Below are 25000 nucleotides of genomic sequence, written 5' to 3' on the forward strand. Positions count from 1 at the left end.
GTAGTGTTGTGTACTATAATAAGTATGTAGGTAGTAGTGTTGTAGTGTTGTGTACTATAATAAGTATGTAGGTAGTAGTGTTGTAGTGTTGTGTACTATAGTAAGTATGTAGGTAGTAGTGTTGTGTACTATAATAAGTATGTAGGTAGTAGTGTTGTGTACTATAGTAAGTATGTAGGTAGTAGTGTTGTGTACTATAATAAGTATGTAGGTAGTAGTGTTGTAGTGTTGTGTACTATAGTAAGTATGTAGGTAGTAGTGTTGTAGTGTTGTGTACTATAATAAGTATGTAGATAGTAGTGTTGTGTACTATAGTAAGTATGTAGGTAGTAGTGTTGGGTACTATAATAAGTATATAGGTAGTAGTGTTGTAGTGTTGTGTACTATAATAAGTATGTAGGTAGTAGTGTTGTAGTGTTGTGTATTATAGTATGTAGGTAGTAGTGTTGTGTACTATAGTAAGTATGTAGGTAGTAGTGTTGTAGTGTTGTGTACTATAGTAAGTATGTAGGTAGTAGTGTTGTGTACTATAGTAAGTATGTAGGTAGTAGTGTTGTAGTGTTGTGTACTATAGTAAGTATGTAGGTAGTAGTGTTGTAGTGTTGTGTACTATAGTAAGTATGTAGGTTGTAGTGTTGTGTATTATAGTATGTAGGTAGTAGTGTTGTAGTGTTGTGTACTATAATAAGTATGTAGGTTGTAGTGTTGTGTATTATAGTATGTAGGTAGTAGTGTTGTAGTGTTGTGTACTATAGTAAGTATGTAGGTAGTAGTGTTCTGTACTATAGTAAGTATGTAGGTAGTAGTGTTGTAGTGTTGTGTACTATAGTAAGTATGTAGGTAGTAGTGTTGTAGTGTTGTGTACTATATTAAGTATGTATGTAGTAGTGTTGTAGTGGTGTGTACTATAGTATGTATGTAGGTAGTAGTGTTGTAGTGTTGTGTACTATAGTAAGTATGTAGGTAGTAGTGTTGTGTACTATAATAAGTATGTAGGTAGTAGTGTTGTAGTGTTGTGTACTATAATAAGTATGTAGGTAGTAGTGTTGTGTACTATAGTAAGTATGTAGGTAGTAGTGTTATGTACTATATTAAGTATGTAGCTAGTAGTGTTGTAGTGTTGTGTACTATAGTAAGTATGTAGGTAGTAGTGTTGTAGTGTTGTGTACTATAGTAAGTATGTAGGTAGTAGTGTTGTGTACTATAATAAGTATGTAGGTAGTAGTGTTGTAGTGTTGTGTACTATAATAATTATGTAGGTAGTAGTGTTGTAGTGTTGTGTACTCTATTAAGTATGTAGGTAGTAGTGTTATGATGTTGTATACTATATTAAGTATGTAGGCAGTAGTGTTGTAGTAGTTGTGTACTATATTAAATATGATAGTGTAGAGTAGATGATAGTAGTTGTGTACTATATTAAGTATGTAGGTAGTATTGTTGTAGTGTTGTGTACTATATTAAGTATGTAGGTAGTAGTGTTGTGTACTATAATAAGTATGTAGGTAGTAGTGTTGTAGTGTTGTGTACTATATTAAGTATGTAGGTAGTAGTGTTGTGTACTATAATAAGTATGTAGGTAGTAGTGTTGTAGTGTTGTGTACTATAGTAAGTATGTAGGTAGTAGTGTTGTGTACTATAATAAGTATGTAGGTTGTAGTGTTGTGTACTATAGTATGTATGTAGGTAGTAGTGTTGTAGTGTTGTGTACTATAATAAGTATGTAGGTAGTAGTGTTGTAGTGTTGTGTACTATAGTAAGTATGTAGGTAGTAGTGTTGTGTACTATAATAAGTATGTAGGTAGTAGTGTTGTAGTGTTGTGTACTATATTAAATATGTAGGTGGTAGTGTTGTAGTGTTGTGTACTATATTAAGTATGTAGGTAGTAGTGTTGTAGTGTTGTGTACTATATTAAGTATGTAGGTAGTAGTGTTGTAGTGTTGTGTACTATAGTATGTATGTAGGTAGTAGTGTTGTAGTGTTGTGTACTATATTAAGTATGTAGGTAGTAGTGTTGTGTACTATATTAAGTATGTAGGTAGTAGTGTTGTGTACTATAATAAGTATGTAGGTAGTAGTGTTGTAGTGTTGTGTACTATAATAAGTATGTAGGTAGTAGTGTTGTGTACTATATTAAGTATGTAGGTAGTAGTGTTGTGTACTATATTAAGTATGTAGGTAGTAGTGTTGTAGTGTTGTGTACTATAGTAAGTATGTAGGTAGTAGTGTTGTAGTGTTGTGTACTATATTAAGTATGTAGGTAGTATTGTTGTAGTGTTGTGTACTATATTAAGTATGTAGGTAGTAGTGTTGTAGTGTTGTGTACTATATTAAGTATGTAGGTAGTAGTGTTGTGTACTATATTAAGTATGTAGGTAGTAGTGTTGTAGTGTTGTGTACTATAGTAAGTATGTAGGTAGTAGTGTTGTGTACTATATTAAGTATGTAGGTAGTAGTGTTGTAGTGTTGTGTACTATATTAAGTATGTAGGTAGTATTGTTGTAGTGTTGTGTACTATATTAAGTATGTAGGTAGTAGTGTTGTGTACTATAATAAGTATGTAGGTAGTAGTGTATGTGAAGGACCTCGGCGTTACTCTTGACCCTGATCTCTCTTTTGACGAACATATCAAGACTGTTTCAAGGACAGCTTTTTTCCATCTACGTAACATTGCAAAAATCAGAAATTTTCTGTCCAAAAATGATGCAGAAAAATTAATCCATGCATTTGTTACTTCTAGGTTAGACTACTGCAATGCTCTATTTTCCGGCTACCCGGATAAAGCACTAAATAAACTTCAGTTAGTGCTAAATACGGCTGCTAGAATCCTGACTAGAACCAAGAAATTTGATCATATTACTCCAGTGCTAGCTTCCCTACACTGGCTTCCTGTTAAGGCAAGGGCTGATTTCAAGGTTTTACTGTTAACCTATAAAGCGTTACATGGGCTTGCTCCTACCTATCTTTCCGAGTTGGTCCTGCCGTACATACCAATACGTACGCTACGGTCACAAGACGCAGAGCCTCCTAATTGTCCCTAGAATTTCTAAGCAAACAGCGGGAGGCAGGGCTTTCTCCTATAGATCTCCATTTTTATGGAACAGTCTGCCTACCCATGTGAGAGACGTAGACTCGGTCTCAACCTTTAAGTCTTTACTGAAGACTTATCTCTTCAGTAGGTCATATGATTGAGTGTAGTCTGGCCCAGGAGTGTGAAGGTGAACGGAAAGGCTGGAGCAACGAACAGCCCTTGCTGTCTCTGCCGGGCCGGTTCCCCTCTCCACTGGGGGTTCTCTGCCTCTAACCCTGTTGCAGGGGCTGAGTCACTGGCTTGCTGGTGCTCTTTCATGCCGTCCCTGGGAGGGGGTGCGTCACTTGAGTGGGTTGAGTTACTGACGTGATCTTCCTGTCTGGGTTGGCGCCCCCCCTTGGTTTGTGCTGTGGTGGAGACCTCTGTGGGCTATACTCGGCCTTGTCTCAGGATTGTAAGTTGGTGGTTGGGGATATCCCTCTAGTGGTGCGGGGCTGTGCTTTGGCGGAGTGGGTGGGGTTATATCCTTCCTGTTTGGCCCTGTCCGGGGTTTCTTCGGATGGGGCCACAGTGTCTCCGGACCGCTCCTGTCTCAGCCTCCAGTATTTATGCTGCAGTAGTTTATGTGTCGGGGGGCTGGGGTTAGTTGGTTATACCTGGAGTACTTCTCCTGTCTTATCCAGTGTCCTGTGTGAATTTAAGTATGCTCTCTCTAATTCTCTCGTTCTCTCTTTCTCTCTGAGAACCTGAGCCCTAGGACCATACGTCAGGACTACCGGGCATGATGACACCTTGCTGTCCCCAGTCCGCCTGGCCTTGCTGCTATTCCAGTTTCAACTGTTCTGCCTGCGGCTACGAAACCCCTACCTGTCCCAGACCTGCTGTTTTCAACTCTTTAATGATCGGCTATGAAAAGCCAACTGAGAGACCTGAGCCCTAGGACCATACGTCGGGACTACCGGCCGTGGTGACTCCTTGCTGTCCCCAGTCCGCCTGGCCTTGCTGCTATTCCAGTTTCAACTGTTCTGCCTGCGGTTATGGAACCCCTACCTGTCCCAGACCTGCTGTTTTCAACTCTTAATGATCGGCTATGAAAAGCCAACTGAGATTTATTCCTGATTATTATTTGACCATGCTTGTCACTTATGAACATTTTTGAACATCTTGGCATGGTTCTGTTATAATCTCCACCCGGCACAGCCAGAAGAGGACTGGCCACCCCTCATAGCCTGGTTCCTCTCTAGGTTTCTTCCTAGGTTTTCGCCTTTCTAGGGAGTTTTTCCTAGCCACCGTGCTTCTACACCTGCATTACTAGCTGTTTGGGGTTTTAGGCTGGGTTTCTGTACAGCACTTCGAGATATTAGCTGATGTAAGAAGGGCTATATAAAATAAAATTGATTGATTGATTGATGTAGGTAGTAGTGTTGTGTACTATATTAAGTATGTAGGTAGTAGTGTTGTAGTGTTGTGTACTATATTAAGTATGTAGGTAGTAGTGTTGTGTACTATATTAAGTATGTAGGTAGTAGTGTTGTAGTGTTGTGTACTATAGTATGTAGGTAGTAGTGTTGTAGTGTTGTGTACTATATTAAGTATGTAGGTAGTAGTGTTGTAGTGTTGTGTACTATATTAAGTATGTAGGTAGTAGTGTTGTGTACTATAATAAGTATGTAGGTAGTAGTGTTGTAGTGTTGTAGTGTTGTGTACTATAGTATGTAGTTAGTAGTGTTGTAGTGTTGTGTACTATATTAAGTATGTAGGTAGTAGTGTTGTAGTGTTGTGTACTATATTAAGTATGTAGGTAGTAGTGTTGTAGTGTTGTGTACTATATTAAGTATGTAGGTAGTAGTGTTGTAGTGTTGTGTACTATATTAAGTACGTAGGTAGTAGTGTTGTAGTGTTGTGTACTATATTAAGTATGTAGGTAGTAGTGTTGTAGTGTTGTGTACTATATTAAGTATGTAGGTAGTATTGTTGTAGTGTTGTGTACTATATTAAGTATGTAGGTAGTAGTGTTGTAGTGTTGTGTACTATATTAAGTATGTAGGTAGTAGTGTTGTGTACTATATTAAGTATGTAGGTAGTAGTTTTGTAGTGTTGTGTACTATAGTAAGTATGTAGGTAGTAGTGTTGTGTACTATATTAAGTATGTAGGTAGTAGTGTTGTAGTGTTGTGTACTATATTAAGTATGTAGGTAGTATTGTTGTAGTGTTGTGTACTATATTAAGTATGTAGGTAGTAGTGTTGTGTACTATAATAAGTATGTAGGTAGTAGTGTTGTGTACTATATTAAGTATGTAGGTAGTAGTGTTGTAGTGTTGTGTACTATATTAAGTATGTAGGTAGTAGTGTTGTGTACTATATTAAGTATGTAGGTAGTAGTGTTGTAGTGTTGTGTACTATATTAAGTATGTAGGTAGTAGTGTTGTAGTGTTGTGTACTATATTAAGTATGTAGGTAGTAGTGTTGTGTACTATATTAAGTATGTAGGTAGTAGTGTTGTAGTGTTGTGTACTATAGTAAGTATGTAGGTAGTAGTGTTGTGTACTATATTAAGTATGTAGGTAGTAGTGTTGTAGTGTTGTGTACTATATTAAGTATGTAGGTAGTATTGTTGTAGTGTTGTGTACTATATTAAGTATGTAGGTAGTAGTGTTGTGTACTATAATAAGTATGTAGGTAGTAGTGTTGTGTACTATATTAAGTATGTAGGTAGTAGTGTTGTAGTGTTGTGTACTATATTAAGTATGTAGGTAGTAGTGTTGTGTACTATATTAAGTATGTAGGTAGTAGTGTTGTAGTGTTGTGTACTATAGTATGTAGGTAGTAGTGTTGTAGTGTTGTGTACTATATTAAGTATGTAGGTAGTAGTGTTGTGTACTATATTAAGTATGTAGGTAGTAGTGTTGTAGTGTTGTGTACTATATTAAGTATGTAGGTAGTAGTGTTGTAGTGTTGTGTACTATATTAAGTATGTAGGTAGTAGTGTTGTAGTGTTGTGTACTATATTAAGTATGTAGGTAGTAGTGTTGTAGTGTTGTGTACTATATTAAGTATGTAGGTAGTAGTGTTGTAGTGTTGTGTACTATATTAAGTATGTAGGTAGTAGTGTTGTGTACTATAATAAGTATGTAGGTAGTAGTGTTGTGTACTATATTAAGTATGTAGGTAGTAGTGTTGTAGTGTTGTGTACTATAGTATGCAGGTAGTAGTGTTGTAGTGTTGTGTACTATAGTATGTAGGTAGTAGTGGTGTAGTGTTGTGTACTATATTAAGTATGTAGGTAGTAGTGTTGTGTACTATATTAAGTATGTAGGTAGTAGTGTTGTAGTGTTGTGTACTATAGTATGTAGGTAGTAGTGTTGTAGTGTTGTGTACTATATTAAGTATGTAGGTAGTAGTGTTGTAGTATTGTGTACTATATTAAGTATGTAGGTGGTAGTGTTGTAGTGTTGTGTACTATATTAAGTATGTAGGTAGTAGTGTTGTAGTGTTGTGTACTACTCACTCTGTCTCATCAGGTACTGTCCACTCTGATCGTTCATCTCTATATCCTTCACACACAGGTGTTTACTGAGGAGAGAGAGATAAACAAAAATAAAGTGATAGGGGGAGAGAGAGAGCGAGGGGGGAGAGGAGGGAGAGAGAGGAGGGAGAGAAGAGGGAGAGAGAAGAGGGAGAGAGAGCGAGGGGGAGGGAGAGAGAGGAGGGAGAGAGAAGAGGGAGAGAGAGCGAGGGGGAGTGAGGGGGGAGGTAGAAAGAGCGAGGGAGGAGGGAGAGAGGGGGAGGGGAGAGAGGAGGGAGAGAGAAGAGGGAGAGAGAGCGAGGGGGGAGTGAGGGGGGGAGGTAGAAAGAGCGAGGGGGGAGGAGGGAGAGAGAGCGAGGGGGGGGGGGAGAGAGCGAGGGGGGGACAGGAAGAAGAGATTAGAGAAACTAATGCACATTTGACTCAGAACATCCCAGAATTCCATGTGTCAGGAGAGAACCATACACTCACACTCCTCTTCTCTTCCCTCTCTCTTCTCACCCCCCCATCTTCCCTCTCTCTTCTCACCCCCCTCTTCCCTCTCTCTTCTCACCCCCCCCATCTTCCCTCTCTCTTCTCACCCCCCTCCTCTTCCCCCTCTCTTAACTCTTCCCCTGGGGTCTCCTTCCATCTGTCTCTTTCCCCTCCTGTTTACCTCTCTCCTCCAAAGCTCCAAGATGTTATTAAAAACTAATATCTCATGTCCCCCTCTCCTCTCTCCTCTCCTCCTGTATCTCTCCATCTCTCTGTCTCCTGTTACAGACTGAGATCATGTCTGTCCATCTCACTGCCAAAGGCTCCATCTCTCTGTCTCCTGTTTCAGACTGAGATCATGTCTGTCCATCTCACTGCCAAAGGCTCCATCTCTCTGTCTCCTGTTTCAGACTGAGATCATGTCTGTCCATCTCACTGCCAAAGGCTCCATCTCTCTGTCTCCTGTTTCAGACTGAGATCATGTCTGTCCATCTCACTGCCAAAGGCTCCATCTCTCTGTCTCCTGTTTCAGACTGAGATCATGTCTGTCCATCTCACTGCCAAAGGCTCCTTCTCTCGGTCTCCTGTTTCAGACTGAGATCATGTCTGTCCATCTCACTGCCAAAGGCTCCATCTCTCGGTCTCCTGTTTCAGACTGAGATCATGTCTGTCCATCTCACTGCCAAAGGCTCCATCTCTCTGTCTCCTGTTTCAGACTGAGATCATGTCTGTCCATCTCTCGGTCTTTCTTTCCTTCTCTCGGTCTCCTGTTTCAGACTGCGATCATGTCTGTCCATCTCACTGCCAAAGGCTCCATCTCTCTGTCTCCTGTTTCAGACTGAGATCATGTCTGTCCATCTCTCTGTCTTTCTTTCCTTCTCTCGGTCTCCTGTTTCAGACTGAGAACATGTCTGTCCATCTCACTGCCAAAGGCTCCATCTCTCTGTCTCCTGTTTCAGACTGAGATCATGTCTGTCCATCTCACTGCCAAAGGCTCCATCTCTCTGTCTCCTGTTTCAGACTGAGATCATGTCTGTCCATCTCACTGCCAAAGGCTCCATCTCTCTGTCTCCTGTTTCAGACTGAGATCATGTCTGTCCATCTCACTGCCAAAGGCTCCATCTCTCTGTCTCCTGTTTCAGACTGAGATCATGTCTGTCCATCTCACTGCCAAAGGCTCCATCTCTCTGTCTCCTGTTTCAGACTGAGATCATGTCTGTCCATCTCTCTGTCTTTCTTTCCTTCTCTCGGTCTCCTGTTTCAGACTGCGATCATGTCTGTCCATCTCACTGCCAAAGGCTCCATCTCTCTGTCTCCTGTTTCAGACTGAGATCATGTCTGTCCATCTCACTGCCAAAGGCTCCATCTCTCTGTCTCCTGTTTCAGACTGAGATCATGTCTGTCCATCTCACTGCCAAAGGCTCCATCTCTCTGTCTCCTGTTTCAGACTGAGATCATGTCTGTCCATCTCACTGCCAAAGGCTCCTTCTCTCGGTCTCCTGTTTCAGACTGAGATCATGTCTGTCCATCTCACTGCCAAAGGCTCCTTCTCTCGGTCTCCTGTTTCAGACTGAGATCATGTCTGTCCATCTCACTGCCAAAGGCTCCATCTCTCGGTCTCCTGTTTCAGACTGAGATCATGTCTGTCCATCTCACTGCCAAAGGCTCCATCTCTCTCTGTCTCCTGTTTCAGACTGAGATCATGTCTGTCCATCTCACTGCCAAAGGCTCCATCTCTCTGTCTCCTGTTTCAGACTGAGATCATGTCTGTCCATCTCACTGCCAAAGGCTCCATCTCTCTGTCTCCTGTTTCAGACTGAGATCATGTCTGTCCATCTCACTGCCAAAGGCTCCATCTCTCTGTCTCCTGTTTCAGACTGAGATCATGTCTGTCCATCTCTCGGTCTTTCTTTCCTTCTCTCGGTCTCCTGTTTCAGACTGCGATCATGTCTGTCCATCTCACTGCCAAAGGCTCCATCTCTCTGTCTCCTGTTTCAGACTGAGAACATGTCTGTCCATCTCACTGCCAAAGGCTCCATCTCTCTGTCTCCTGTTTCAGACTGAGATCATGTCTGTCCATCTCACTGCCAAAGGCTCCATCTCTCTGTCTCCTGTTTCAGACTGAGATCATGTCTGTCCATCTCACTGTCTTTCTTTCCTTCTCTCGGTCTCCTGTTTCAGACTGAGATCATATCTGTCCATCTCATATCTGTCCATCTCACTGCCAAAGGCTCCTTCTCTCTGTCTCCTGTTTCAGACTGAGATCATGTCTGTCCATCTCACTGTCTTTCTTTCCTTTCTATCTGCTCTTCTCTCTCTTTTCTCTCATTTTTTCTCTCTGTTCTCTGCTCTCCGTCATCTTCTCCTCTCATACTCCTACCCTAACCCTAACCCTAACCCTAACCCTAACCCTAACCCTATCCTACCCTAACCCTATCTGGCATCCTAAAATAGACAGGGGTCCACCCTGTACTTTTGGCACGGAGTGTGTGTGTGTGTGTGTGTGTGTGTGTGTGTGTGTGTGTGTGTCTGTGTGTGTGTGTGTGTGTCTGTGTGTGTGTGTGTGTGTGTGTGTGTGTGTGTGTGTGTGTGTGTCTGTGATCCTGAGGTCAGGACTATTGTTCTACCGTCCTGTAGAGAGAGACCTAGGTGGGTGTATCCTGTCACACACACACACACACACACACACACACACACACACACACACACACACACACACACACATCCTCTCCTCTCTTTGCCTTTCTAACCGGGTGTTTACCGACACCCTGTCTATCTCTCCACCCTCTCCCTGCCCTCTCACTCCCCTCTCCTCTCCCTTCCTCTCCCTTCCTCTCCTCTCCTCTCCCTTCCTCTCCCTTCCTCTCCTCTCCTCCCCCTCTCCTCTCCTCTCCTCTCCTCTCCTCTCCTCTTCTCTTCCTCTTCTCTTCCTCTAACTCTCTTCTCCTCCCCTCCCCTCCCCTCCCCTCCCCCCTCCCTCCCCTCCCTCCCCCCTCCCCCTCCCCCTCCCCCCTCCCTCTCTCTTACCAGTAGCAGTATCCAGCAGTAATCACCACAGTAATAAGGAGGAGTATCCCCAAGGCAACCAGAACGCCTGTCACCATCAGCTGAGAGTGGGCCTCTCCTTCTGGAGATAGAGATAGAGAGAGAGAGAGAGAGAGAGAGAGAGAGAGAGAGAGATGGAAAGAGAGAGAGATGGAAAGAGAGAGATTGAAAGAGAGCGAGAGAGAGAAAGAGGGAGAGAGAGAGAGAGAGAGAGAGAGATGAAAGAGAGAGAGAGAGAGATGGAAAGAGAGAGAGAGAGAGAGAGAGAGAGAGAGAGAGAGAGAGAGAGAGAGAGAGAGAGAGAGAGAGACAGAGAGAGAGAGAGAAAGAGAGAGAGAGAGAGAGAGAGAGAGAGAGAGAGAGAGAGAGAGAGAGAGAGAGAGAGAGAGAGAGAGAGAGAGAGAGAGAGAGAGAGAGAGAGAGAGAGAGAGAGAGAGAGAGAGAGAGAGAGAGAGAGAGAGAGAGAGAGAGAGAGAGAGAGAGAGAGAGAGAGAGAGAGAGAGAGAGAGAGAGAGAGAGAGAGAGAGAGAGAGAGAGAGACAGAGAGAGAGCAATGGAGGGATGAGAGAGAGAATATTTAGAGACAGAGGCAATTAAACCGGGTCAGGGGTTAGGGGTCAGTAGAAGCCTGGGTGTGTAGGAGTTAGTGCATAGGGCCAGAGTAGGCCTCAGTAGAAGCCTGGGTGTGTAGGAGTTAGTGCATAGGGCCAGAGTAGGCCTCAGTAGAAGCCTGGGTGTGTAGGAGTTAGTGCATAGGGCCGGAGTAGGCCTCAGTAGAAGCCTGGGTGTGTAGGAGTTAGTGCATAGGGCCAGAGTAGGCCTCAGTAGAAGCCTGGGTGTGTAGGAGTTAGTGCATAGGGCCAGAGTAGGCCTCAGTAGAAGCCTGGGTGTGTAGGAGTTAGTGCATAGGGCCAGAGTAGGCCTCAGTAGAAGCCTGGGTGTGTAGGAGTTAGTGCATAGGGCCGGAGTAGGCCTCAGTAGAAGCCTGGGTGTGTAGGAGTTAGTGCATAGGGCCGGGAGTAGGCCTCAGTAGAAAGCCTGGGTGTGTAGGAGTTAGTGTATAGGGCCAGAGTAGGCCTCAGTAGAAGCCTGGGTGTGTAGGAGTTAGTGCATAGGGCCAGAGTAGGCCTCAGTAGAAGCCTGGGTGTGTAGGAGTTAGTGCATAGGGCCGGAGTAGGCCTCAGTAGAAGCCTGGGTGTGTAGGAGTTAGTGCATAGGGCCGGAGTAGGCCTCAGTAGAAGCCTGGGTGTGTAGGAGTTAGTGCATAGGGCCGGAGTAGGCCTCAGTAGAAGCCTGGGTGTGTAGGAGTTAGTGCATAGGGCCGGAGTAGGCCTCAGTAGAAGCCTGGGTGTGTAGGAGTTAGTGCATAGGGCCGGAGTAGGACTCAGTAGAAGCCTGGGTGTGTAGGAGTTAGTGCATAGGGCCAGAGTAGGCCTCAGTAGAAGCCTGGGTGTGTAGGAGTTAGTGTATAGGGCCAGAGTAGGCCTCAGTAGAAGCCTGGGTGTGTAGGAGTTAGTGCATAGGGCCGGAGTAGGCCTCAGTAGAAGCCTGGGTGTGTAGGAGTTAGTGCATAGGGCCGGAGTAGGCCTCAGTAGAAGCCTGGGTGTGTAGGAGTTAGTGCATAGGGCCGGAGTAGGCCTCAGTAGAAGCCTGGGTGTGTAGGAGTTAGTGTATAGGGCCAGAGTAGGCCTCAGTAGAAGCCTGGGTGTGTAGGAGTTAGTGCATAGGGCCAGAGTAGGCCTCAGTAGAAGCCTGGGTGTGTAGGAGTTAGTGTATAGGGCCAGAGTAGGCCTCAGTAGAAGCCTGGGTGTGTAGGAGTTAGTGCATAGGGGCCAGAGTAGGCCTCAGTAGAAGCCTGGGTGTGTAGGAGTTAGTGCATAGGGCCAGAGTAGGCCTCAGTAGAAGCCTGGGTGTGTAGGAGTTAGTGCATAGGGCCAGAGTAGGCCTCAGTAGAAGCCTGGGTGTGTAGGAGTTAGTGTATAGGGCCAGAGTAGGCCTCAGTAGAAGCCTGGGTGTGTAGGAGTTAGTGTATAGGGCCAGAGTAGGCCTCAGTAGAAGCCTGGGTGTGTAGTCATACTGTCAGGCAGGGTGGTGAACGTTGAGACTGGGGAGAAGTTGCTGTATCCAGCCATGGTTCTGACTCTGACCTGCACCTGGTAACTAATGGATCTCTGGAGGTTACTGACCACAACACTACTGACCAGGCTGGTTACATACTGCCACTGACCAGACTCTGGACCGTCCTAGTGAGAGGGAGAGCGAGGGAGGGAGAGGGAGAGGGAGAGGGAGAGGGAGAGGGAGAGGGAGAGAGGGAGCGAGGTAGGGAGGGAGGGAGAGAGAGAGAGAGAGAGAGAGAGAGAGAGAGAGAGAGAGAGAGAGAGAGAGAGAGAGAGAGAGAGAGAGAGAGAGAGAGAGAGAGAGAGAGAGAGAGAGAGAGAGAGAGAGAGAGAGAGAGAGAGAGAGAGAGAGAGAGAGAGAGAGAGAGAGAGAGAGAGAGAGAGAGAGAAAAAGAGAGAGAGAGTGAGTCACACACACACACAGTTAGTTCGGCTGCTAAAGGCATGCCCTTGGAGTGGCCTGGTAAGAGGTTCTCCGCATGCTTCCCATCCAAAACAGTTGGAAACAGTTTGTGCAACATTTTGTGCCGATTTTGTTTTTTTCGGCTGTTCGTCCAAACATTTTGTTTTCTCAAGGCAAGCCGAATTTCGGTAGACAAAGTTTACACCCCTTACTTGGTCATTGGCCAACAGTAGGGATTCTACAGTTAAGTGTTTGTTGTCATTCACTAGTTATTTTCATGCACATTCCTTCACTGCACTGCATGAAACTAATATTTCCTCTGCAAAAACGTCAAAATTAATGACAGATTTCTTAAATTATCTTAGATTAATTCGGACTATTTTGAGGAAGTGTATACTGGCTTCGGCATCTCAAGACTATTGGCTCTTTTTTCTTGTTTTTTAAGCGAGTATCTTTTAAAACCCAGAGTCGAAACAATCTAAGTAACATAATAATAAATACAAAAATCAGTCCGTTTAAACTTTAATGATCATATGATGAGATATCAGTTTTTGCATTGGATGCGTCTCAAACCACTGCATCTGCCAGTGACGCACTGCGGTGAAACATGACCGAGCTAAAGCTGTGTTTGTCAGACCATGAGACATCCTGAAAATCGATCCTCTCACGAAAACTTTTGTAGCCTCAGAACGGTTTGGCCTATAAAATATTATTACCACTCTATGGAAAGATTAGACTCTCACGAACCTTAAAACAATCCATATGTCAGCTTATAACCCCCCCCCACAATGTCTTAGACTCTACAGAATTAGGGAGCATTTGAGTTCACAGAGCTCAGCGGAAAACCTTTAGACCTCCAGGACAGTGTAGTGTGTTGGGGACAGTATCGTAGCTGGTACTCCAGAACAGTGTAGTGTGTTGGGGACAGTACCGTAGCTGGTACTCCAGGACAGTGTTGGGTGTGTACCTGGGGACAGTATCGTAGCTGGTACTCCAGGACAGTGTAGTGTGTTGGGGACAGTATCGTAGCTGGTACTCCAGGACAGTGTAGTGTGTTGGGGACAGTATCGTAGCTGGTACTCCAGGACAGTGTAGTGTGTTGGGGACAGTACCGTAGCTGGTACTCCAGGACAGTGTAGTGTGTTGGGGACAGTATCGTAGCTGGTACTCCAGGACAGTGTAGTGTGTTGGGGACAGTATCGTAGCTGGTACTCCAGGACAGTGTAGTGTGTTGGGGACAGTATCGTAGCTGGTACTCCAGGACAGTGTAGTGTGTTGGGGACAGTACCGTAGCTGGTACTCCAGGACAGTGTAGTGTGTTGGGGACAGTATCGTAGCTGGTATTCCAGGACAGTGTTGGGTGTGTACCTGGGGACAGTATCGTAGCTGGTACTCCAGGACAGTGTTGGGTGTGTACCTGGGGACAGTATCGTAGCTGGTACTCCAGGACAGTGTAGGGTGTTGGGGACAGTACCGTAGCTGGTACTCCAGGACAGTGTTGGGTGTGTGTTGGGGACAGTATCGTAGCTGGTACTCCAGGACAGTGTTGGGTGTGTACCTGGGGACAGTATCGTAGCTGGTACTCCAGGACAGTGTTGGGTGTTGGGGACAGTATCGTAGCTGGTATTCCAGGACAGTGTTGGTGTGTACCTGGGGACAGTGCCGTAGCTGGTACTCCAGGACAGTGTAGTGTGTTGGGGACAGTATCGTAGCTGGTACTCCAGGACAGTGTTGGGTGTGTACCTGGGGACAGTATCGTAGCTGGTACTCCAGGACAGTGTAGTGTGTTAGGGACAGTATCGTAGCTGGTATTCCAGGACAGTGTTGGGTGTGTACCTGGGGACAGTATCGTAGCTGGTACTCCAGGACAGTGTTGGGTGTGTGTTGGGGACAGTATCGTAGCTGGTACTCCAGGACAGTGTTGGGTGTGTACCTGGGGACAGTATCGTAGCTGGTACTCCAGGACAGTGTTGGGTGTGTGTTGGGGACAGTATCGTAGCTGGTACTCCAGAACAGTGTAGTGTGTTGGGGACAGTACCGTAGCTGGTACTCCAGGACAGTGTAGTGTGTTGGGGACAGTATCGTAGCTGGTACTCCAGGACAGTGTAGTGTGTTGGGGACAGTATCGTAGCTGGTACTCCAGGACAGTGTAGTGTGTTGGGGACAGTATCGTAGCTGGTACTCCAGGACAGTGTAGTGTGTTGGGGACAGTACCGTAGCTGGTACTCCAGGACAGTGTAGTGTGTTGGGGACAGTATCGTAGCTGGTATTCCAGGACAGTGTTGGGTGTGTACCTGGGGACAGTATCGTAGCTGGTACTCCAGGACAGTGTTGGGTGTGTACCTGGGGACAGTATCGTAGCTGGTACTCCAGGACAGTGTAGTGTGTTGGGGACAGTACCGTAGCTGGTACTCCAGGACAGTGTTGGGTGTGTGTTGGGGACAGTATCGTAGCTGGTACTCCAGGACAGTGTTGGGTGTGTACCTGGGGACAGTATCGTAGCTGGTACTCCAGGACAGTGTTGGGTGTTGGGGACAGTATCGTAGCTGGTATTCCAGGACAGTGTTGGGTGTGTACCTGGGGACAGTACCGTAGCTGGTACTCCAGGACAGTGTAGTGTGTTGGGGACAGTATCGTAGCTGGTACTCCAGGACAGTGTTGGGTGTGTACCTGGGGACAGTATCGTAGCTGGTACTCCAGGACAGTGTAGTGTGTTAGGGACAGTATCGTAGCTGGTATTCCAGGACAGTGTTGGGTGTGTACCTGGGGACAGTATCGTAGCTGGTACTCCAGGACAGTGTTGGGTGTGTGTTGGGGACAGTATCGTAGCTGGTACTCCAGGACAGTGTTGGGTGTGTACCTGGGGACAGTATCGTAGCTGGTACTCCAGGACAGTGTTGGGTGTGTACCTGGGGACAGTATCGTAGCTGGTACTCCAGGACAGTGTTGGGTGTGTGTTGGGGACAGTATCGTAGCTGGTACTCCAGGACAGTGTTGGGTGTGTGTTGGGGACAGTATCGTAGCTGGTACTCCAGGACAGTGTTGGGTGTGTGTTGGGGACAGTACCGTAGCTGGTACTCCAGGACAGTGTAGTGTGTTGGGGACAGTACCGTAGCTGGTACTCCAGGACAGTGTAGTGTGTTGGGGACAGTATCGTAGCTGGTACTCCAGGACAGTGTAGTGTGTTGGGGACAGTATCGTAGCTGGTACTCCAGGACAGTGTAGTGTGTTGGGGACAGTACCGTAGCTGGTACTCCAGGACAGTGTAGTGTGTTGGGGACAGTATCGTAGCTGGTACTCCAGGACAGTGTAGTGTGTGTGTTGGGGACAGTACCGTAGCTGGTACTCCAGGACAGTGTTGGGTGTGTGTTGGGGACAGTATCGTAGCTGGTACTCCAGGACAGTGTTGGGTGTGTGTTGGGGACAGTACCGTAGCTGGTACTCCAGGACAGTGTAGTGTGTTGGGGACAGTATCGTAGCTGGTACTCCAGGACAGTGTTGGGTGTGTACCTGGGGACAGTACCGTAGCTGGTACTCCAGGACAGTGTAGTGTGTTGGGGACAGTATCGTAGCTGGTATTCCAGGACAGTGTTGGGTGTGTACCTGGGGACAGTATCGTAGCTGGTACTCCAGGACAGTGTTGGGTGTGTACCTGGGGACAGTACCGTAGCTGGTACTCCAGGACAGTGTTGGGTGTGTACCTGGGGACAGTATCGTAGCTGGTACTCCAGGACAGTGTTGGGTGTGTGTTGGGGACAGTATCGTAGCTGGTACTCCAGGACAGTGTAGTGTGTTGGGGACAGTATCGTAGCTGGTACTCCAGGACAGTGTAGTGTGTTGGGGACAGTACCGTAGCTGGTACTCCAGGACAGTGTTGGGTGTGTGTTGGGGACAGTATCGTAGCTGGTACTCCAGGACAGTGTTGGGTGTGTGTTGGGGACAGTACCGTAGCTGGTACTCCAGGACAGTGTAGTGTGTTGGGGACAGTATCGTAGCTGGTACTCCAGGACAGTGTTGGGTGTGTACCTGGGGACAGTATCGTAGCTGGTACTCCAGGACAGTGTTGGGTGTGTGTTGGGGACAGTATCGTAGCTGGTACTCCAGGACAGTGTTGGGTGTGTGTTGGGGACAGTATCGTAGCTGGTACTCCAGGACAGTGTTGGGTGTGTACCTGGGGACAGTATCGTAGCTGGTACTCCAGGACAGTGTTGGGTGTGTACCTGGGGACAGTATCGTAGCTGGTACTCCAGGACAGTGTAGTGTGTTGGGGACAGTATCGTAGCTGGTACTCCAGGACAGTGTTGGGTGTGTACCTGGGGACAGTATCGTAGCTGGTACTCCAGGACAGTGTAGTGTGTTGGGGACAGTATCGTAGCTGGTATTCCAGGACAGTGTTGGGTGTGTACCTGGGGACAGTACCGTAGCTGGTACTCCAGGACAGTGTAGTGTGTTGGGGACAGTATCGTAGCTGGTACTCCAGGACAGTGTTGGGTGTGTACCTGGGGACAGTATCGTAGCTGGTACTCCAGGACAGTGTAGTGTGTTAGGGACAGTATCGTAGCTGGTATTCCAGGACAGTGTTGGGTGTGTACCTGGGGACAGTATCGTAGCTGGTACTCCAGGACAGTGTTGGGTGTGTACCTGGGGACAGTACCGTAGCTGGTACTCCAGGACAGTGTAGTGTGTTGGGGACAGTACCGTAGCTGGTACTCCAGGACAGTGTAGTGTGTTGGGGACAGTATCGTAGCTGGTACTCCAGGACAGTGTAGTGTGTTGGGGACAGTATCGTAGCTGGTACTCCAGGACAGTGTAGTGTGTTGGGGACAGTATCGTAGCTGGTACTCCAGGACAGTGTAGTGTGTTGGGGACAGTACCGTAGCTGGTACTCCAGGACAGTGTAGTGTGTTGGGGACAGTATCGTAGCTGGTACTCCAGGACAGTGTAGTGTGTTGGGGACAGTACCGTAGCTGGTACTCCAGGACAGTGTTGGGTGTGTGTTGGGGACAGTATCGTAGCTGGTACTCCAGGACAGTGTTGGGTGTGTGTTGGGGACAGTACCGTAGCTGGTACTCCAGGACAGTGTAGTGTGTTGGGGACAGTATCGTAGCTGGTACTCCAGGACAGTGTTGGGTGTGTACCTGGGGACAGTACCGTAGCTGGTACTCCAGGACAGTGTTGGGTGTGTACCTGGGGACAGTATCGTAGCTGGTACTCCAGGACAGTGTTGGGTGTGTACCTGGGGACAGTACCGTAGCTGGTACTCCAGGACAGTGTTGGGTGTGTACCTGGGGACAGTATCGTAGCTGGTACTCCAGGACAGTGTTGGGTGTGTACCTGGGGACAGTATCGTAGCTGGTACTCCAGGACAGTGTAGTGTGTTGGGGACAGTACCGTAGCTGGTACTCCAGGACAGTGTTGGGTGTGTGTTGGGGACAGTATCGTAGCTGGTACTCCAGGACAGTGTTGGGTGTGTGTTGGGGACAGTACCGTAGCTGGTACTCCAGGACAGTGTAGTGTGTTGGGGACAGTATCGTAGCTGGTACTCCAGGACAGTGTTGGGTGTGTACCTGGGGACAGTATCGTAGCTGGTACTCCAGGACAGTGTTGGGTGTGTACCTGGGGACAGTATCGTAGCTGGTACTCCAGGACAGTGTTGGGTGTGTGTTGGGGACAGTATCGTAGCTGGTACTCCAGGACAGTGTTGGGTGTGTACCTGGGGACAGTATCGTAGCTGGTACTCCAGGACAGTGTTGGGTGTGTACCTGGGGACAGTATCGTAGCTGGTACTCCAGGACAGTGTTGGGTGTGTGTAGGGGACAGTATCGTAGCTGGTACTCCAGGACAGTGTTGGGTGTGTACCTGGGGACAGTATCGTAGCTGGTACTCCAGGACAGTGTTGGGTGTGTACCTGGGGACAGTATCGTAGCTGGTACTCCAGGACAGTGTTGGGTGTGTGTTGGGGACAGTATCGTAGCTGGTACTCCAGGACAGTGTAGTGTGTTGGGGACAGTATCGTAGCTGGTACTCCAGGACATTGTTGGGTGTGTACCTGGGGACAGTATCGTAGCTGGTACTCCAGGACAGTGTTGGGTGTGTACCTGGGGACAGTATCGTAGCTGGTACTCCAGGACAGTGTTGGGTGTGTGTTGGGGACAGTATCGTAGCTGGTACTCCAGGACAGTGTTGGGTGTGTACCTGGGGACAGTATCGTAGCTGGTACTCCAGGACAGTGTTGGGTGTGTGTTGGGGACAGTATCGTAGCTGGTACTCCAGGACAGTGTTGGGTGTGTACCTGGGGACAGTATCGTAGCTGGTACTCCAGGACAGTGTTGGGTGTTGGGGACAGTATCGTAGCTGGTACTCCAGGACAGTGTTGGGTGTGTACCTGGGGACAGTATCGTAGCTGGTACTCCAGGACAGTGTTGGGTGTGTACCTGGGGACAGTATCGTAGCTGGTACTCCAGGACAGTGTTGGGTGTGTGTTGGGGACAGTATCGTAGCTGGTACTCCAGGACAGTGTTGGGTGTGTGTTGGGGACAGTATCGTAGCTGGTACTCCAGGACAGTGTTGGGTGTGTACCTGGGGACAGTATCGTAGCTGGTATTCCAGGACAGTGTTGGGTGTGTGTTGGGGACAGTATCGTAGCTGGTACTCCAGGACAGTGTTGGGTGTGTACCTGGGGACAGTATCGTAGCTGGTACTCCAGGACAGTGTTGGGTGTGTACCTGGGGACAGTATCGTAGCTGGTACTCCAGGACAGTGTTGGGTGTGTGTTGGGGACAGTATCGTAGCTGGTACTCCAGGACAGTGTTGGGTGTGTACCTGGGGACAGTATCGTAGCTGGTACTCCAGGACAGTGTAGTGTGTTGGGGACAGTATCGTAGCTGGTACTCCAGGACAGTGTTGGGTGTGTACCTGGGGACAGTATCGTAGCTGGTACTCCAGGACAGTGTTGGGTGTGTACCTGGGGACAGTATCGTAGCTGGTACTCCAGGACAGTGTAGTGTGTTGGGGACAGTATCGTAGCTGGTACTCCAGGACAGTGTAGTGTGTTGGGGACAGTATCGTAGCTGGTACTCCAGGACAGTGTAGTGTGTTGGGGACAGTATCGTAGCTGGTACTCCAGGACAGTGTTGGGTGTGTACCTGGGGACAGTATCGTAGCTGGTACTCCAGGACAGTGTAGTGTGTTGGGGACAGTACCGTAGCTGGTACTCCAGAACAGTGTAGTGTGTTGGGGACAGTATCGTAGCTGGTACTCCAGGACAGTGTAGTGTGTTGGGGACAGTATCGTAGCTGGTACTCCAGGACAGTGTAGTGTGTTGGGGACAGTATCGTAGCTGGTACTCCAGGACAGTGTAGTGTGTTGGGGACAGTATCGTAGCTGGTACTCCAGGACAGTGTTGGGTGTGTACCTGGGGACAGTATCGTAGCTGGTACTCCAGGACAGTGTTGGGTGTGTGTTGGGGACAGTATCGTAGCTGGTACTCCAGGACAGTGTTGGGTGTGTGTTGGGGACAGTATCGTAGCTGGTACTCCAGGACAGTGTTGGGTGTGTACCTGGGGACAGTATCGTAGCTGGTACTCCAGGACAGTGTTGGGTGTGTGTTGGGGACTGTTCCACTGTAGAGTCAGACTATTCTCTGATGCCTTGGTCCGTCTTATACCTGTCACTATAGCTGGGACTACACACACACACACACACACACACACACACACACACACACACACACACACACACACACACACACACACAAACACAAACACGTACACACACACACACACACAAACAAACACACACACACACACAGACACAGACACACACAGACACACACACAGACACACACACACACACAGACATACACACACAAACAAACACACACACACACACACACACACACACACACACACAGACAGACACAGACACAGACACAGACACAGACACACACACACACACACACACACACACACACACACAGACACAGACACACACACACACACAGACACACACACAAACAAACAAACACAGACACAGACACACACACACACACACACACACACACACACCCACATAATAAAATGAATTATCCAGGCATAGAGTTAATAACATGGAGATCTCTAGAGTGTAGATGTGTGTTTAGTCTCTGTGTGTGTGTATAATGTGTGTATAGTGTGAAATGTGTGTATAATGTGTGTATAATGTGTGTATAATGTGTGTATAATGTGTGTATAGTGTGTGTATAATGTGTGTATAATGTGTGTATAGTGTGAAATGTGTGTATAATGTGTGTATAGTGTGAAATGTGTGTATAATGTGTGTATAGTGTGAAATGTGTGTATAATGTGTGTATAATGTGTGTATAGTGTGAAATGTGTGTATAATGTGTGTATAGTGTGAAATGTGTGTATAATGTGTGTATAATGTGTGTATAATGTGTGTATAATGTGTGTATAATGTGTGTATAATGTGAAATGTGTGTATAATGTGTGTATAATGTGTGTATAATGTGTGTATAGTGTGAAATGTGTGTGTGTGTGTGTAGTGTGTCTTCATACCATCTCGGCTGGTGGTGATATTAACCCTTTCCACGGAGGGTTCTGATAGGCTGAGCTGTGAGACGCCGTTCTCTGATTGGACCGTGAAGGTGTAGGAGGTGTGTGGGAGGAGCCCGCGGATGACCACCCTTCGCTGTGATAGGCCGTGCTGTGTGGGGTGATAGGACACGCCCTCTTCACAGGGAAGACACGCCCTCTGAGGGGAGTCTCTACAACGGACACACCCCACGCTGTAGGTCAGGTCTCCACGGCCACCGTGTTCTAAAGGTTCCGACCACTCTAAAGTTACCATGGTGTCGTTGATGTGGGTTACAATGGAGCGGGGAGCTGAGGGGGGGCCTGGGGGGGAAGAGACATGATGGGAGGGAGAGGGGAGGGGAGGGAGAGGGGAGGGGAGGGGAGGGGAGGGAGGGAGGGAGAGGGGGGGTGAAAGAGGGAGGGGGGGGTGTCATGATTATACATTTCCCAGGTGGCTTTGAGCTCCGTACTCTCGAGTCAGAAACAGGAACAGAAGGAAGGCCGTGCCTATGGATACAGAGTTTTACACTACGAGGAGTAGGATCCAGATCACCTTCTGCCCATGTGTTATTATACACACATTAGTTCTTCTAACGTAGATGCTGCTCACTCTCCCCCTCCCTTCACCTTCACATCTTTACTCCTCTGCTGAACCATGATGATGGACCATCATGGCAAACTGCTGACTGACTGATCTACAAATCACCTTGCATCATAAAGTAACGACTCATTATCATTTGTAGATCCGTCAGTCAGTCACAATTTACCCATGATACATTGCGGTTTTGACCCTCTCTAACACGGCTTTATGTCTCTGCCTCATATTTCTGAACAGCTGAAATAACAACCCTGCGGTGATTTGAATGACCATTCCAAACCATATATATTCTAAAGGCCACTACCTTCTCTGCTATAACAGATATAACAGCTACACTAGCAGGAAGCAGGTCCTACACTAGCAGGAAGCAGGTCCTACACTAGCAGGAAGCAGGTCCTACACTAGCAGGAAGCAGGTCCTACACTAGCAGGAAGCAGGTCCTACACTAGCAGGAAGCAGGTCCTACACTAGCAGGAAGCAGTTCCTACACTAGCAGGAAGCAGGTCCTACACTAGCAGGAAGCAGGTCCTACACTAGCAGGAAGCAGTTCCTACACTAGCAGGAAGCAGTTCCTACACTAGCAGGAAGTAGTTCCTACACTAGCAGGAAGCAGTTCCTACACTAGCAGGAAGTAGTTCCTACACTAGCAGGAAGCAGGTCCTACACTAGCAGGAAGCAGGTCCTACACAAGCAGGAAGCAGGTCCTACACTAGCAGGAAGCAGGTCCTACACTAGCAGGAAGCAGGTCCTACACTAGCAGGAAGCAGGTCCTACACTAGCAGGAAATAGGTCCTACACTAGCAGGAAGCAGTTCCTACACTAGCAGGAAGCAGGTCCTACACTAGCAGGAAGCAGGTCCTACACTAGCAGGAAGCAGTTCCTACACTAGCAGGAAGCAGTTCCTACACTAGCAGGAAGTAGTTCCTACACTAGCAGGAAGCAGTTCCTACACTAGCAGGAAGTAGTTCCTACACTAGCAGGAAGCAGGTCCTACACTAGCAGGAAGCAGGTCCTACACTAGCAGGAAGCAGGTCCTACACTAGCAGGAAGCAGGTCCTACACTAGCAGGAAGCAGTTCCTACACTAGCAGGAAGCAGGTCCTACACTAGCAGGAAGCAGGTCCTACACTAGCAGGAAGCAGTTCCTACACTAGCAGGAAGCAGGTCCTACACTAGCAGGAAGCAGTTCCTACACTAGCAGGAAGCAGTTCCTACACTAGCAGGAAGTAGTTCCTACACTAGCAGGAAGCAGTTCATACACTAGCAGGAAGTAGTTCCTACACTAGCAGGAAGCAGTTCCTACACAAGCAGGAAGCAGTTCCTACACTTTGGATTTTAATAAACAAATTATAGCGTTGGTTGTGTGCACAACCGGTAATACCGTATATATCCCGGGATGGCACGAGGCACGGTATGGAGGTATGGAGATCTGGAGGTATGGCGGTATGGAGGTATGGAGGTATGGAGGTATGGATACAACCCCAACCCTACTGGCTGCCTCCCACACAGGGCCCTAGAAAATCTGTTTTCTTTTGTCTGATTCTGTTTTTTCCCAAAATTCTGTTTTCCACGTTTTGTTTTTCCAAGATAACATTAAAAAAATTACACTTTTAATAGAAAAACAACAAAATTGGATTTTCTAAGTCTCAACAATGCTTAAGCCAGATCAGGAGACCACTTTTTTGAGGTCTGGGATATTATTTTTTTTTAATTACATTTTTTACCCTTTTCTTCCATAGCAAGAGGCTGTTGTCTAGCAAAACAAATACCCACTGGATCGAAGCAAATAATCATGATATCATTCTGCCAGGTAAGAATAGGCTACTTTGTAGTTAACATTTAATAGAGAAGGTTTTTGGGAAAGCCTTTCCCTCTACCAGAAGACCGTTTTCATTAGCATCATGGCTAACGGCTACACAAAGTGCTAGCTGCGAGCACCGCGCCACACAGGCAGGGGGAATTCTCCTTACCTCTTCAGAAAGTTACAGGAAACACGGAATCACTGATGCATTCACGTCTTATGATAAACTTGGGCTAATTCATTCATTTTCAATACATTTAGTTGATTCCCTAATAAAGTCAATACATTTAGTTGATTCCCTACTAAGGTCAATACATTTAGTTGATTCCCTACTAAGGTCAATACATTTAGTTGATTCCCTACTAAGGTCAATACATTTAGTTGATTCCCTACTAAGGTCAATACATTTAGTTGATTCCCTACTAAGGTCAATACATTTAGTTGATTCCCTACTAAGGTCAATACAGAAGAGGAGACAGAGGAGGAGACAGAAGAGGAGACAGAGGAGGAGACAGGGGAAGAGACAGGGGAGGAGACAGGGAGGAGACAGGGGAGGAGACAGAGGAGTAGACAGAGGAGGAGACAGGGGAGGAGACAGGGGAGGAGACAGAGGAGGAGACAGAAGAGGAGACAGAGGAGGAGACAGAGGACACATAGGACACAGAGGAGACAGGGGAAGAGACAGGGGAGGAGACAGAGGAGTAGACAGAGGAGGAGACAGGGGAGGAGACAGGGGAAGAGACAGGGGAGGAGACAGGGGAGGAGACAGGGGAGGAGACAGAGGAGTAGACAGGGGAGGAGACAGAGGAGACAGGGGAGGAGACAGAGGAGGAGACAGAAGACGAGACAGAGGAGGAGACAGCGGAGGAGGCAGGGGAGGAGACAGGGGAAGAGACAGGGGAGGAGACAGGGGAAGAGACAGGGGAGGAGACAGAGGAGTAGACAGAGGAGGAGACAGGGGAGGAGACAGGGGAGGAGACAGAGGAGACAGGGGAGGAGACAGAAGAGGAGACAGAGGAGGAGACAGCAGAGGAGGCAGGGGAGGAGACAGGGGAGGAGACAGGGGAGGAGACAGAGGAGGAGACAGAGGCGGATACAGAGGCGGAGACAGAGGAGGAGGCAGGGGAGGAGACAGGGGAGGAGACAGAGGAGGAGACAGGGGAGGAGACAGAGGAGGAGACAGAGGCGGATACAGAGACGGAGACAGAGGAGGAGGAGGAGACAGAGGGGGAGAGATAGGAGGAGGAAGAGACAGAGGAGGAGGAGGAGGAGGAGGAGACAGAGGAGGAGGAGGAGGAGGCAGAGGAGGAGGAGGCAGAGGAGGAGGAGGAGGAGGCAGAGCGGTAGAGACTTACGTGTGCAGGGTGTGTGTGCGGGGTCGGAATCTGCTCTGTGGTAACCAGGACGACAGAGGCAGTAGGCAGAGCCTGTTAC

General features: G+C 47.5%; 1 protein-coding gene across 1 annotated transcript in view; it reads right to left on the reverse strand.

Annotated features, from left to right (window-relative positions):
- The window catches only part of LOC123484807 (ephrin type-B receptor 4b-like), a 63178-nt gene that overhangs the window by 15732 nt on the left and 22446 nt on the right, over positions 1-25000 (reverse strand). The window contains exons 7-12 of the mRNA XM_045215567.1: positions 24922-25000; positions 21151-21489; positions 20155-20279; positions 12153-12318; positions 10058-10157; positions 6539-6603 (exon numbers count right to left, since the gene is read on the reverse strand). The exon at positions 24922-25000 is cut by the window's right edge and continues 77 nt beyond it. Coding sequence (XP_045071502.1) covers positions 6539-6603; positions 10058-10157; positions 12153-12318; positions 20155-20279; positions 21151-21489; positions 24922-25000 — 874 coding nt within the window. The remainder of the gene's footprint in view (positions 1-6538; positions 6604-10057; positions 10158-12152; positions 12319-20154; positions 20280-21150; positions 21490-24921) is intronic.

The sequence above is a fragment of the Coregonus clupeaformis genome, unplaced genomic scaffold (assembly GCF_020615455.1).
Source record: "Coregonus clupeaformis isolate EN_2021a unplaced genomic scaffold, ASM2061545v1 scaf0473, whole genome shotgun sequence".
NCBI classification, from domain to species: Eukaryota; Metazoa; Chordata; class Actinopteri; order Salmoniformes; family Salmonidae; genus Coregonus; species Coregonus clupeaformis.